Genomic DNA, 15,015 nt, shown 5'->3' on the forward strand with positions numbered 1-15,015 from the left:
GGGCCTATGCACTGTAGGCTATTGCCTCAATTGGGGAGGAATGTTCTTCCCCTAAATCTTTTATACTAGTTTATCTTCTTATTCCATGTTCAACGAGGATGTCACTATCTCAGAAAGGCCTTCATTGTCATTCCCATCCAGTGTAGCTGCTCTTCCACAATCACTGCTCTGTTCCTTTCAGCACTGTGAAACTATCCTATCTTGTCTTCTTTATAGCACTTGGCACTCTGAAATTTGGTTTATGAATTTGATTACTAGGTTTTTGTTTTTACTTCCCGAATTATATACTACATGAAAATAGGGACATGTCTGTTTTTCCAATGCTTATCAGAGCATCTTACATTATAGTAAGAGCATCTTACAATGTCTATGAATATTGGTTGCTATATATAATTTAAACATTTCATGTAATCTTGAAATATCTGAGCCTGAGTGCTGCTAATGTATACTTTCCTCTTTTATATCTTGTTTGCTGCTTACTCTTTTGACTTAGTTGCATTTTAGTTAAAGTCACTGATTTATCTTCTTGGTTCTGAAATGTAGACGCAAAACATAGAAGCTCTGATGGAGAATTGTTACCTCAGACACGTCCACGTAGTAACACTCTTCCAAAAAGCTTTGGCTCTTCTCTAGACCATGAGGATGAAGAGAATGAAGATGAATCCAGGGTCATTCATAAGGAGAAGAAGCCATCTAAGGAAGCAACACTGGAACTTATTCTGAAAAGACTGAAGGAAAAACGTGTTGAGAGGTGTCTTCCAGAAGATATCAAAGTAATTTTGAGCTATGGTTTTGCCCAGACTAGCCTAGAGTCCCTAAAATAAAGTAATTACCACAGTGGCATAGGAATGTCTAGGTAGTCTGATTGGCCAGAGTCTGCTCCCCAAGTTTGCAGATATAGATACATGTTTTTATCAGCACACCAAAAGTGCCCGATCATTTAGGGATCTGTTCGTTTATATGGGAGGCAGTTGGTAAGATGAATAAAGAGCATGCAACAATGTTAGTTTGAATTCTGGCATTGTATCTTAACAGTTATATGTATTGAATTTTTATGCTTGGCCCTGACTGATTATAGTATGTGCATAGGTCTTAGATAGCTCTATGACTTACATGGATATGATGATGCCCATTAAAATACTAACACAATATAGTTATTATAAGGATTAAGTGAATGAATTTGTTGAAACGAACCATTATTCACTAAGCCAATGCCTCAGGCAGTCCTGGTCAAAGCACTTGGCAACCTAAATCATTTATCTTGAGAATTGCTGGGAAAGTACAGACGTAGATTGATGGTCCCAAGTAAACTTTTGTCCATGCTCTCTCAACAAAAGAGTTATACCTCTCTCGTTATCTAAGTATTGGAGTTGCTCTCCTTTGAACAGAGCTGGGTTAGAAATTCTAATTGCTCCTTTTCTCCACCTTTTGTTTTTTGATCTTGTGTTAGACCAACCTCCTCCCTTTAAGTTATTTTGATTGGATTAGCTTTTCACATTCACTATCCTAGGTTTAAGAATCAGGCTTGAGGTTGAAATTACATTGTTCATATTAATATAGAGTCTATACCAGTGGTTCTCAACCTTCTGGCCCTTTAAATACAGTTCCTCATGTTGTGACCCAACCATAGAATTATTTTCGTTGCTATTTCATAACTGTAATGTTGCTACTGTTATGAATCGTAATGTAAATATCTGATATGCAGGGTGGTCTTAGGCGACCCCTGTGAAAGGGTCGTTCGGCCGCCAAAGGGGTCGTGACCCACAGGTTGAGAACCACTGGTCTTTACCCAACTGGCCTCTACTAAATGTGTATAACCTCAAGTGACATTTGTTAGAGGAAGATATCCAGTGATTTTTTTTTTAAACCTCTAATTTCACTCTGGTGAGAAACAGGATAGATCAGTGGTTCTCAGCCTGTGGGTCGCGACCCCTTTGGGGGTCGAAATACCCTTTCACAGGGGTCGCCTAAGAGCATTGGAAAAAACATAGATAATTACATATTGTTTTTGTGATTAATCACTATGCTTTAATTATGTTCAATTTGTAACAATGAAAATACATCCTGCATATCAGATATTTACATTACAATTCATAACAGTAGCAAAATTATAGTTATGAAGTAGCAACGAAAATAATTTTATGGTTGGGGTCACCACAACATGAGAAACTGTATTAAAGGGTCGCGGCATTAGGAAGGTTGAGAACCACTGGGATAGATAGTATTATCTATTCCTGGGATTAAGTAGAGAGTTTATTTGGTGTAGTGTTAAAGGGTAGTCTGTGGAACAGTGGTTTGCTGATATGTTAAAAGGTCCTTTGGAACAAAGCTGGGAGGTTCTATAGGCAAATAAATTTGGGGTGCCTTCCCTACTCTAGTATAATTTAGAGTACTAAAAGTTATGACAAGAGGATTATAGTGAAAAGAAAGTTCCAAATGAAGAGATACTGAGGTTATAAGGTCTAAGGTCACAAGTTGACATTGTTTTTATTCACATTCTTTCCACTATATTGCTTCCAGATTTTGTTTTCAGGAGAAATACTAGATTATAAGACCTGTATATAGTTAAATATCAATAAAACTATGTAAATATAAATAAATTAATAGGCATTTATGTGTGCTTATTGTATGCCTTTACAACATACACTAACTCATTAGAGCCTTATGAGACCGTTGAAGTTTCCCCTTTTATAGATTAAGATATTGAACAAAAAGAGGTTAAATAATTTACGTAAGGCCACTAAGCTGGTGTTCATAACTTATTCAGATAAAATATAAATTAAACCACCAAAGAAGACTGGTACCTAAATATCAGAAGACCAGATTCTGCAGGTGACTGAGAAATGTTGCCTATAAATTCACAAGCAAAGATGTATTCTTATTAGCCTCGGTTAGAGTGGTGATGGGCTGCCCTTTCACCCAATTATTTACATTGGGAGTGAGGACAGTAATAATGGTGCCAATGGGAGTGTTTTGTTTTGTTTTGTTTTTTTCCTAGAAAATGACAAAAGATCATTTGGTAGAAGAGAAAACTTCTCTCCAGAAAAGTCTTCTTTACTATGAAAGTCAACATGGAAGGCCGGTAATGTCTCTCTTGCTTAAAAAAATAAAGTTGATGTCTATCTTAAAAAAGAGGATCACATTTGTGGCCCACATCTTCAGAGCATTGTTTTAGAGCATATTAAAGAGCATTGTTATAGAGCATATTATAGAGCATTGTTTCTTCCATTTGGAAAATTGACTACTTATTTAAAACAACTTCTAAAAATTGGGGGGAAAGTCAGATTGCTTAATATTTTGGACATTTTAGATTTCTTATGACCAGATAATTTCCATTGTTTTTGCTTCAGGTGACCAGGGAAGAAAGGCACATTGTTAAACCTCTCTATGATAGATACAGACTTGTAAAACAGATGTTGACAAGAGCTAGCATCACTCCTATCCTTGTAAGTAAAACATGCAAAAATTTATCTAGTTAATTTTGCCAAGACCTACTCTTAAAAAAATTATGGTAGTATGTGGGAGAAAGACATAGACTTGGTGGCATGTGTATATTGTAAGGTGGTTACTGCTTTAAAAAATAATAGGAAATTAATAAGTGCCTGCTATTATCTCTACTAGTAGTCATTTTTGTAAAGCATTTTTCTGTATGATTATGTCATTACATCCTGATAAGTTTCAACAGGTAACAGAAGATAGCCTCATAGCCTCATTTCACAGATGATGAAACTGAGGCTCAGGAACAATATGCCAGGGTCATCTACTTTGTGGAATTAAAATAACCTATATTTCAAACTCTTACCTAGCTTTTTTCCATTTAAATTCATGTATTTGAAATTACATTAGTTTTGTGATGTCCATCATGATTATGTATTTTTATTTGCACAATATCAACTGATTTTTTTCAAGTTTATCTTTTTAAACAAAAAAGTTTGTTAAAATAATAACTTATTCATATTCGTGTACAATTTTAGAGAATTCTAACTCTAATACTAATGTATAAATTAAGTGCTATCCCCAAATTAACCATTAAATTGTATGACTTTAGATTTCTCTCAGGCTCAAGTAGAAAACAGCATATAGCCCATTTTGCATCCTCTCATAGGAATTAATTTACTAGAGCTTATGGTTTGCTTAGGCTTGCAGGCCATTTTTATGGTGGTAGCCACTTTCATGGGGGGTTTCCTTCAGGCTCTCACCACCTGACTACTCATTAGAAAGTTCACATTGGCCTTCTGAGCACTTTTTACTTAGCCTTCATAGAAACTGATTCTTTTTTAATTTAAAATTTTTTTTATACTTAGAGGGAAGGGGAAGAGAGACATAAACATCAATTTGTTGTTCCATTTATTTATACATTCATTGATTACTTCTTGTTTGTGCCCTGACCAGAGATTGAACCCTTAACTTTGGCATATCGGGATGACTAACCACTGAGCACACTGGCCAGGTGGCCCTGATTCTATTCTGAATTGACTGTTTTTTTTTTTTTCAAGTTGGTCATCTCAACACTTTTATTTAGATATAGTCGGCTTTCTTTGAACAAGGGGAAAAAAGCCTGTACAGTTTATATTCTTTGTATATAAAAGTTAATTTAATCATTACTGATTTTTTTTTTTTTTTTTTAAAGAGAGAGAGAGAGATTAAGAAGCTTCGATCAGTTGCCTTCTGTAGGAGCCCCAACTGGGGATTGAACCTGAAACCTGGGTATGTGCCTTGACTGGAAATTGAACTTGCTACCTTTTTGTCTATGGGATGATATTCCAACCGAGCCACACCAACCAGGGCCATATAAGTTTATTTAATACAACTCAAATTTTCCAGTGAGAGATGAATAAACAAAAGTACTGTATCGCCCTGACTGGTTGCTTAGTTGGCTGGAGTGTACTAGTCCTGTGCAGCAAAAAGGTGCCAGTTTTATTTTCTGTCAGGGTACATACCTAAATTGTGTGTTCTATCCCTAGTTGGGGCGTGGATGGGAGGCAACCAATTGATGTTTCTCTCTTTGTCTCTCTCTTCCCCTTCGTCTCTAAAGTCAATAACATATCCTTATTTAAAAATAAGTGTATCCAAGTAGCGGAATATTATTCAGCCATAAAAAGGAATGAAGTACTCATACATAATACAACATGGATGAACCTTGAAAATATTTATGCAAAATGAAAGAAGCCAAATACGAAAGGCCACATATTGTATGATGCCATTTATATGAAATATCTAGAATAGGCCAGCCCATAGGTACAGAAAGATTAGTGTTTGCCAAGGGTTGGGGGTAGAGGGCACCCGAATAACAGCTGATGAGTATACGATTTTGGGGGGTGAGGGTTGTGATGAAATGTTCTAGTGGTGATGGTTGTATAACTTGTGAATTCAGTATATTAAAACTCACTTAAAAAAGTGAATTTTATGGTATGTGACATATCTCAATGAAGCTCTTACTTTTTTACAAAAAAATATTGATTTGAGAGAAAAAGGGAGAGGGAGAGATTGAAACATCAATTATGAGAGAGAATCATTGATTGGCTATCCCCTGCACACACCCCACTGGAGATTAAGCCTGAAACCTGGAACCATGACCTCCTGGTTTACTCTGGCTTCGCTGAAGCTGTTACTTTTTATAATGTTTTTTTTTGTTGTTGTTGTTAATCCTCACCCGAAGATAATATTTTTTCCATTGGTTTAGAGAGAGTCTAAGTTGGGGGGAAGGGGAGAGAGAAACATTGATATAAGACACACACCCATTGGTTGCCTTCTGCATGCTCTGGGGATCGAGTCTGCGACCGAGTATATGCCCTTGACTGGAATCAAACCTGAGCCCCTTCAGTCCTCAGGTCAATGCTCTAGGCCAGGGGTCCTCAAACTTTTTAAACAGGGGGCCAGTTTACTGTCCCCTCAGACCGTTGGAGGGCCAGACTATAGTTTAAAAAAGAACTATGAACAAATTCCTATGCACACTGCACATATCTTATTTTGAAGTAAAAAAACAAAACGGGAACAAATACAATATTTGTATTTGCATGAGGACCCCTGTTCTAGGCACTGGGACATACGGGCTAGGACTAAAGCTGTTACTTTTTAAAAGAGGTATGAAGTGTTCCTCAGACCAAAATGGTTGACAACTATTCTTAAAAAGAAAATTCTTTTCCAATTAAATTGTCATTCTTTTATTTAGAATTTTTAAAATATTTACTGAATGAGCCCTTTTAGAAGTATTTATTTCTTTGTTTGTTTTAATCCTCACCCGAGAATATTTTTCCATTGATTTTTAGAGAGAGTGGAAGAGAGAGGGAAAGACAGAAATATCGATGAGAAAGAAATACATAGATTGGTTGCCTCCCACAGGCGCCCTGACCAGGGCGCTGACTGGGGAGGAGACTGCAACCAAGGTATGTGCCCTTGACTGGAGCTAACCGGCTAAGGCTAGAATTATTTGTACATAAAATATAATTTATCACTTTTATGTACACACAACTAGAAAATACATGTAAGCAAGAACATTTTTTTTACTAAGGAATTCCTAAATAATAGCATAAATGATTAGGATTTTGAAAATAAAGTTGAATATTATTGAAGTGAAGCCTCATTGAATAAATAATTGAAATTTAATCATTTGTATGTTAATTGTTGCAGGGATCTCCATCCACCAAGCGAAGGGGTCAGATGTTACAGCCAATCATAGAAGGAGAAACTGCACATTTTTTTGAAGAAATCAAGGTAATCCTTAAAAGAATTAATCTCTGATCTCTTTTCTAAAAGAAAAGTTGAAAGTTATGCCCGTTTGATTCTTTGTTTTTGAATATCTTTTTAGGAAGAAGAAGAAGAAGGTGTTAGTCTGTCCTCTGAGTTAACTGATATATTGCAAACTGCTGTACAGGCACAGTCTTCACTAGAAAACTCAGAATCTGATGTGGAGGAAAATCAAGAAAAACTGGCTCTGGATCTCCGATTGTCAAGTACTCGAGCAGCATCTATGTATGTTGGCTAGTTTGTGATTTTAGCCTATTTGTATAATAAAACTTAATATGACAAGAAATGTAATGTTAAATAATTGAGCACTCGGCAGGAATTAATACAGTACTTAAGAGATACATCCTTTTTAAAAAAATGTGATTTACAAATACATGTTGTCCAGTTAACAATTTTTAAATTAAATATTAGTGTGTTGAAAAATTTAAAAACTAAAATTCTATATTTGCTTTCTAACAAAATGCCAGAAACAGCTGGGAGTCATTTGTTAAGTTCTCTGTCACCTTCTTACCTGATATGGTGTCTGACTTTGGTTCTTAGCCCTGGTTTCACTTTAGGATCACCTGGGAAGATTTTTTTTTTTTTAATCTTTCAAGCTTTTATTTAAAGGGCACTGATTCAGGATGGATTTTAGATCTTGTTGAAAGCAGCCATGTCCATGGACTGCACATAGTCCTCAAAAGCAGTGATCTGCTTCTCTAGCATGTCTGTTCCAATTTTATCATCTTCCACTACACCAGTGATGGCGAACCTATGACACGCGTGTCAGAGGTGACACGCGAACTCATTTTTTTGGTTGATTTTTCTTTGTTAAATGGCATTTAAATATATAAAATAAATATCAAAAATATAAGTCTTTGTTTTACTATGGTTGCAAATATCAAAAAATTTCTATATGTGACACGGCACCAGTGTTAAGTTAGGGTTTTTCAAAATGCTGACACGCCGAGCTCAAAAGGTTCGCCATCACTGCATTACACACTGTATTTGAAGTTTTTAATTCCATACCCCCCTGGAACCAGTTTAGAAGAGCCCCAGATCAAGCCGTCTGCTTGGATGCTCCTGACACACTCCTCTAATTTTGCCATATCTGTCTCATCATCCCAAGGTTTCACATCTAATAAGATGGAAGACTTGGCAACAAGTGCAGGTTTTTTGGCTTTCTTTGACTCATACTGTGCAAGGTGTTCTTCTCTTAGCCTCTTTGCTTCCCTCCTCCTCATCAGGTCCAAAGAGATCAATGTCACTGTCATTGTCTATACTATCAGTAGCTCCACTTCCTGTGGTGTCTTCCACATTAGCAGGGCCATCCCTGTCCAAAGCTTTCTTCACTCCAGGCAGGCTGGCCTTCTCCTTTTCGTAAGACTTGATGTGATTGTACCAATGAGGGGCATGGTACAGGTTGGCAGGTGTTGGACTGGAGACTGCTTCAAATACTGCCACGCCTGCTTGTGATGGTACACACCCCTTGATTTAGCTCTTGTCCTCCTGGTAGTTGTTGAGCACCTGGAGGCCGGAAGGGCTCTTCAGGTCTCCAAAGCCCATGGTGTTGGCTAACCCGGGAGCTGGGCGGCAGCAGGAGAAAGTGGAGCACGGGCTATTGCTAGCGAGTGCTAAAAGGGAAGAAAGGGCAGGATTTTTTTTTTTTAAGTATTGCTGCAGAGCCCTACTAGCAACTATTCTGATTTAGTTGGTCTGGGGTGGAGCAAGGGTTCAAACCACTGTTGAGAACATAATGAATCAACAGTGCCCTTTCAGTAATGTTTTCTTCCTATTTCAATTTTAGGCCTGAATTACTGGAACAACTTTGGAAAGCCAGAGCTGAAAAAAAGAAACTACGTAAAACATTACGGGAATTTGAAGAAGCATTTTATCAACAAAATGGAAGGTTTGTTGAGCATCACAAAATTGAGCCTTTTTAAACTCACAAGTGCTCACATGTTAAATAAAGAGGATCAGACATAAATTGTGCATATAAGGTTATTAGCATTGACAATAAAAGTAAGAAACATTTTTTTATACATTGAAGCCCTGAAAACATTTTTTTATACATTAATGGCAAGAAAATGTCAGAGCTGCCCTAGCTGGTTTGGCTCAGGATAGAGCGTCAGCCTGTGGCGGGTCCTGGGTTCGATTCCCATCAAGGGCACAGGCCCGGGTTGTGGGCTTGATTCCCAGTGGGGGTCATGCAGGAGGCAGTCGATCAATGATTCTCCCTCTCCCTTACTCTCTGAAATCAATAAAAATATATTAAAGTCAGAGCTGAAGTAAACATCTGATAAAATATTCTAAAGTTGTCCTAGATAGGCTTGGTTGAGTGTCAATTTTTTGTTCTTTTATACCACACCCTCACCCTTTTGGAAGTGTTTGTGAAACAAGATGTATTAGCAAGGGTCTCATAACATGAGTGGGATCTTCAGTTGGTTTGGATTCTTATACTGAGACCATTGTTGCTTAGGTTTCATTGTTCATTCCAGGCTGCCCATTTCCAAAGTTGTCACAGGGTGGCAGTCATGTGGCTCCTATAATACAATATGACAGTTGGCTTTATCTAACTGCATAATGTGCAGTTGACTCAGTGAGACTCTTTTTTGAGTAAGAAAAATACATTCTAATTCAAATGGTAGCCAGAAATGCAGGCTGTCTCAGGTCTCAGAAAAGTCTTACCATGTAATGGTGATCTTACCAGCCAATGGGTATATTACAAATTCTAAAATGTGTTTACTTTAAATAATTTGAGAGTTATCTATATAGGTTAGCAAAAATAGTTTAAAAAAAATCTCAAGTACAAGAATGAATTTTCCAAGTACGTTTTCATTCTTTGTCTTATTGGAAGAAACTTTGCTTATAATTATTATACCTAGTGCTTTACCTAGTAATTAAAGTAGATTGTATTGGGTCATTAATAACTAGAGGCCAGGCGCACAAATTCATGCACCAGTGGTGTCCCTTGGCCTGGCCTGTGAGATGGAGCCGAAACCACTCTCTAACATCCCCCAAGAGGTCCCTGAATGCGAGAGGGCGCAGGCCAGGCCGAGTGACCCCACCGGTGCACGATTGGAGCAGGGGAGGGACGCAGGAGGTTGGCCAGCCAGGGAAGGGTCACGGGAGGGCTCCAGGGCGTGTCTGGCCCATCTCACTCGACAAGCTAACCTACCCGTCAGAGCATCTGCTCCCTGGTGGTCAGTGCACATCATAGCAAGTGGTTGAGTGGCCTTAGCATATCATTAGCATATTATACTTTGATTGGTTGAACAGGTGACCAGAAACTTAGCATATTAGGCTTTTATTATATAGGATATAAAGTTAGGAAACTACTTATTTGCTACTATAAGTAAGATGTTTTGCTTTTACATTTCAACTCACTGAAGCCAGAGTTAATGTCTGAAATGACTCATTATAGCCCTCTGGCACTTAATATGTACACTCACAGACCTGACAGAGTCTAGCAGTGTATGTCTTATTAAAATTTTACCTATAAAAAATAAAGTAAAAGATTACCTCTAGTTATTTACAATCATCATTGATAAGTATAGTATCATTTAATGTATCAATAGAAAAAATCCATCAAAAATAGTAGTATTTCAGGAATGTTCTTTGGGGATGGGGCGGGGGGGGGGATTAATCCAATAATATTTTTTCCTTACAGAGCAATTTTTTATTTGAATTTATATTTGGTAACATTGTCTCACATTTGGATAACTCTGGGACTTTATTTTCCAGATGATCTCTAGAATATTACACGTTTTATTTTCTCCCCTAGGAATGCCCAGAAAGAGGATCGTGTTCCAGTACTTGAGGAGTACAGGGAGTACAAGAAAATTAAAGCCAAGCTTAGGCTTCTTGAAGTTCTTATCAGCAAGCAAGATTCTTCAAAATCCATATAAAAATGCTTGAAACATCATAAAATCAGTTGTATTCCCTAAAACTATCATCGTGTGTACTTGGCTGGTACTTTTTGTCAGGCACTCAGAATCTCATTTTGTAATTTGGTTGTGGTGCCACTAGAGAAATGATGGGGGGAGGGTAAGTAGACCCTCTCTAGGGAGCACAATGTTCCATATTAACAGACTGTTCTCTCTACCTTTAACAAACATCCCGTTTTCTTCATTGTTTTGTACTACAGATACATCCTATTAGAAAAGACTAGTATTTTATCCTTTCAGCCTCAAGGACTTTGGAAGTACAAGCTTTTTGTTACTACCAACTTCATTGTTTTTTCATTACGGAAGAAAATTAAGAGGAAAATCTTCACATTGAATTCTTTGGTTGCCTTTTTCTTACACAATGACTGAAAATTTGAAAGAAAAGCATATAAATGTGCACATATGCTCCATGTTCTATGTTTTCTTCGAAAACTAAAATCAACTGAAATTTCAAGTCCTACTGTGGAACACATTTCTGTTTAATTCCCAAAGTAACACTTTTTCACAGGTAGTATGTTAACAAAATTTTGCAATTCAGTGGTCACACAGCTCCTGGATCAAGATAAGAGAGGTTAGACCAAAAAGTGACCTTGCTTATTCGTATAGTGAAAACACACAGAACTGAATCATACCACATGCTGCCTATGGGACTTAAATTACTATTTGTTTTCTCAGCTACTGTTCATCAACTGGTGATGATGTGATTTGTCTGGATCAGATCCTCCATTTTTTCTCCCCACTGACCTCCAGATAATATGAGTAAAGAGCCATGTCAGTATGTAGGAACTCGGATGGTACTCAGATTTGTGTGTTCAATTAAATGGGCCGAAATTAGCAAAAGAATCATTATGCCTGAGGTAAATCTGTTCTTAACAAGGGCTATACCACTGCATTTTTACATGTACCTTCAGGAGGTTGCATCCTTTTTTTCTCTTAATTAGCAAAATCCATAAAGAAAACATCTTTTAAAGGGATCACTTTTTGCTCAATCACATGGTGTTTAAAGCGCTGGTCACAAGATATGTAGTGGTGTGCCCCTTGTTATATACTCTAAGCATATCTTGTTTTCTTTGGCTTTGCATGGCTTTTTCTTTGGGTACTCAACGAGGTATCATTCTGCTAATCATTTTCACAGAATGGTGACTTTATTTGTGTTAACAATGTAACTGTCATTAATAGCATATTCTGGTCAGGCTCAATCTAAGTGTTCAATTTTTTTCCGGTGCTTTTTTGGAATGATGAGTGTCTTACTTTGATTGTGCCCATGTTTTGCATGTAATGACTCATGCTTGGTTTTCTTAACTAGTTAATATTAACAATTTGTTCCATACAAAAATGGACTTTTGCAACATCCTTTAATAAGATGAGGGAAGCATGAACCTCAGTCTTCTGGCACTATTGCATAGTAAGCCCATGAAGTAGCTTGATAATAAGTAGTATTTCTAGTGCTTCATATTTCACCTGTGTGTGCAATGCCTTTTTTGCAGGGAGGGAATATTCATTGGTAGTGAACATGTAGTTAAGGAGTACAGCACTAAATCCTGCCCTTTGCATGTCCTTTCTTTTGATGCAGCTAGGTCATTCATAATGTATACCTAGAAAAATGAAATTGAGAATGCCAAAAGATCACTTTGATTTGAATCCATCATGCAGTGTGCATTTAGTTAATTTCTATCACTCTCCAGGCAGGAGTATATCCAAACATTTAATGTGCACTGTATATTGTTTTATATGAATGTTTTATTTTATATACCACATGCAAAAATGTCCATATGCACTATTTAAATGTTTTAAATAATATATTCCTTCTTTGTAATGCTAAATCTATATGAGTACCATATTTTTATAAGTCAGTGGCCTGACTGGTTTCATTTTAAAATTAACAGCTGCTTCATGATATTGGTTATTCACTGTTATTGTTTGGCTGTGAATAGAATAGATAAAAGTGGCATGGCAGCACCAATGCTGTGTGACAATATTGTGTGTCATAGTTGAGCTGTAGGTGGTAGAGTAAGGCAGTTTGTGATAGTTTTACTTTGGTATAAGTTAAAACTGAATATCTATATATAAACAATATATAGATATATACATGACTACCCGTATAATTGCATTGCTGTGTCTGGCACTTCATTGTATAGACTTTTGTAATAAAAGAACTTTGATGTTCTGAGTCATTGCAAATGTTGTTTGCTTCTCCCCACCTCCACCCCCACTAGATGTTGAAAAGTGAAAAAGAGAGACCTCAAGTATTCCCTTGTCTTAATGTTCTGAGGCTTTGAATTACCCTAACCCGGTATCATATGGGGGGACAACAGGGTTAGTAAACTATCTGGCTGGCTACAGCTCTGGGAAGTGGTAAAATAGGGAAAGGCCATGTTGTTGATTCCCTTGTGGGAATGTAGGGAGAAGATGCAGAGAGAATAGTAAGCATTTCTTGTTGCAGTGAATTATCTATTAAGAAAATGTGGTGAGCTTGGCCTGAGGAATGTGGGTAGATTTAAAATGTCCTTTATTCAGATTTAAAATCCAGGGACTATTGAGCAGCAATGTGGAAGTTGAGTACTATGGTCAAATGCTGTTGCTTGGGCTAAGAGAACAAAAGGTTTTTCTAGGAGGGTTTATGTAACTTGAAAAAAAAAAAATTAGAAGAGTTTCCTAAATGCCAGCCACACATAACTTTCCAACCATCCAAACAGGGCTTTGGGAGTATCTTCATTTACACTTTTCAAACATGACTTTTAATAACCCTGATACTCCTACTTTGCTCTTTATTTTTTAAAGTGTATTTTGCTTTCTAAAGTAGTTGAAGCACTTTTGGGAAACTTTAGATGTTGCTATAGAAACCGTTTAAATGAGTTTCTAGTTTGAAGGTATTAGTGAAATTTCTGTAAGTGGTTAGAAAGTTTATTCTTTAACACTTTAGCTTTTTATAGGAGACTTCAAATTGGAAGAATGGAGATGAGAGATTATTTTACTTGAGCCATTGTGTGATGGCTTTACAGAGTCCTATGCATTTATTATCTGGTTCATGGTACAGGATTAGAGCACCAGTGGTTTTTACAGTCCGTGGAACATTGAAAAATCATCATAAAAAAAAAAGTAAAATCATCTTTACCTACTTACTGAGCTATTAATTAGAGACCTGCACCATGAACTGTAAGCAGCATTATTTTGTACTTTTCCCTTCACATTCATAGAATCCTCCTATCTAATAAAAGACAAAAAGGGTAATTAACCGTACCTCCGCTACACTTCCCATGGGCTAATCAGGGCAATATGCAAATTAACTGCCAACAAAGATGGCGGCCGGCAGCCACACAGCTGAAGCGAGCAGGAGGCTTGCTTGCTCCAGTGATGGAGGAAGTCAAGGTTCTCCGCCTGCCGCGGCCCGGCTCTGAGCCCAAAAGCAACAATGTTTCAATTATAAAAGCTAAACAAACCCCAGATACCTGCTTTCAGCAGGCAGCGGCCTCAGAGCTGGGAGCGCCAGTGACGGCAACAATATTTCAATTATAGAAGGTAAATAAATCCCAGAAATAAAAAAAAAGAATAAAAGGAGAGGCTGGGAGCTTTAGTTGCTGGCCAGCCTGAAAATAGCCCTCAGCCCCTCATCCAGGCTGGCCAGGCACCCCAGTGGGGACCCCCACCCTGAAGGGGGTGTGACCAGCTGCAAACAGCCATCAGCCCCTCACCCAGGCTGGCCAGGCACCCAAGCGGGACCCCCACCCTGATTCGGGACACCCTTCAGGGCAAACCAGCTGGCCCCCACCCGTGCACCAGGCCTCTATCCTATATAGTAAAAGGGTAATATGCAAACTGACCCTAACAGCAGAAAGACTGGGAATGACTGGTCACTATGACACACACTGACCACCAGGGGGCAGACGCTCAATGCAGGAGCTGCCCTCTGGTGGTCAGTGCTCAGCCACAAGCCAGGCTGACGGCTGCCAGTACAGTGGTGGTGGTGGGAGCCTCTCCTGCCTCCTCAGCAGCGCCAAGGATGTCCGACTGCAGCTTAGGCCTGCTCCCTGCTGGCAAGTGGACATCCCCCGAGGGCTGCCGGGCTGCCAGAGGGATGTCTGATTGCCATCTTAGGCCCAATCCCCCGGGGAGCAGGCCTAAGCCAGCAGGTGGTCATCCCCCGAGGGGTCCCAGACTGCGAGAGGGCACAGGCCAGGCTGAGGGACTTCCCACCCCTGAGTGCACAAATTTTTGTGCACCGGGCCTCTAGTTTAATAACGTTATAAAGTCCTCTGTGTGAACCAGTGTATATATACTTTGGAGGCATGTTGTAACAGTCGGTCCCATCCAGGGGCAATTAAGTCCCAGAAATCATTTGATG

At 38.4% G+C, this 15,015-nt stretch overlaps 1 protein-coding gene and 1 pseudogene across 5 annotated transcripts in view; one reads left to right on the forward strand and one right to left on the reverse strand.

Moving 5' to 3' along the window:
* The window catches only part of FAM13B (family with sequence similarity 13 member B), a 65,438-nt gene extending 50,964 nt beyond the window's left edge, over positions 1-14,474 (forward strand). For 4 of the 5 annotated variants that reach the window (XM_070414932.1, XM_070414935.1, XM_070414936.1 and 1 more), the window contains 7 exons: positions 544-773; positions 2,999-3,082; positions 3,351-3,446; positions 6,631-6,714; positions 6,809-6,972; positions 8,534-8,635; positions 10,511-14,474. In XM_070414932.1, coding sequence (XP_070271033.1) covers positions 544-773; positions 2,999-3,082; positions 3,351-3,446; positions 6,631-6,714; positions 6,809-6,972; positions 8,534-8,635; positions 10,511-10,634 — 884 coding nt within the window. In that variant the 3' untranslated portion in view covers positions 10,635-14,474. The remainder of the gene's footprint in view (positions 1-543; positions 774-2,998; positions 3,083-3,350; positions 3,447-6,630; positions 6,715-6,808; positions 6,973-8,533; positions 8,636-10,510) is intronic. The other variant, XM_070414934.1, reaches the window with a different exon arrangement.
* Positions 7,342-8,292, reverse strand: LOC139010459 (elongation factor 1-beta-like; annotated as a pseudogene).
* Positions 14,475-15,015: the final 541 nt, after the last annotated feature.

Source organism: Myotis yumanensis, unplaced genomic scaffold (assembly GCF_028538775.1).
Source record: "Myotis yumanensis isolate MYYU_CA2020_CCGP unplaced genomic scaffold, mMyoYum1.0.hap1 SCAF_5, whole genome shotgun sequence".
In the NCBI taxonomy this organism is placed as follows: Eukaryota; Metazoa; Chordata; class Mammalia; order Chiroptera; family Vespertilionidae; genus Myotis; species Myotis yumanensis.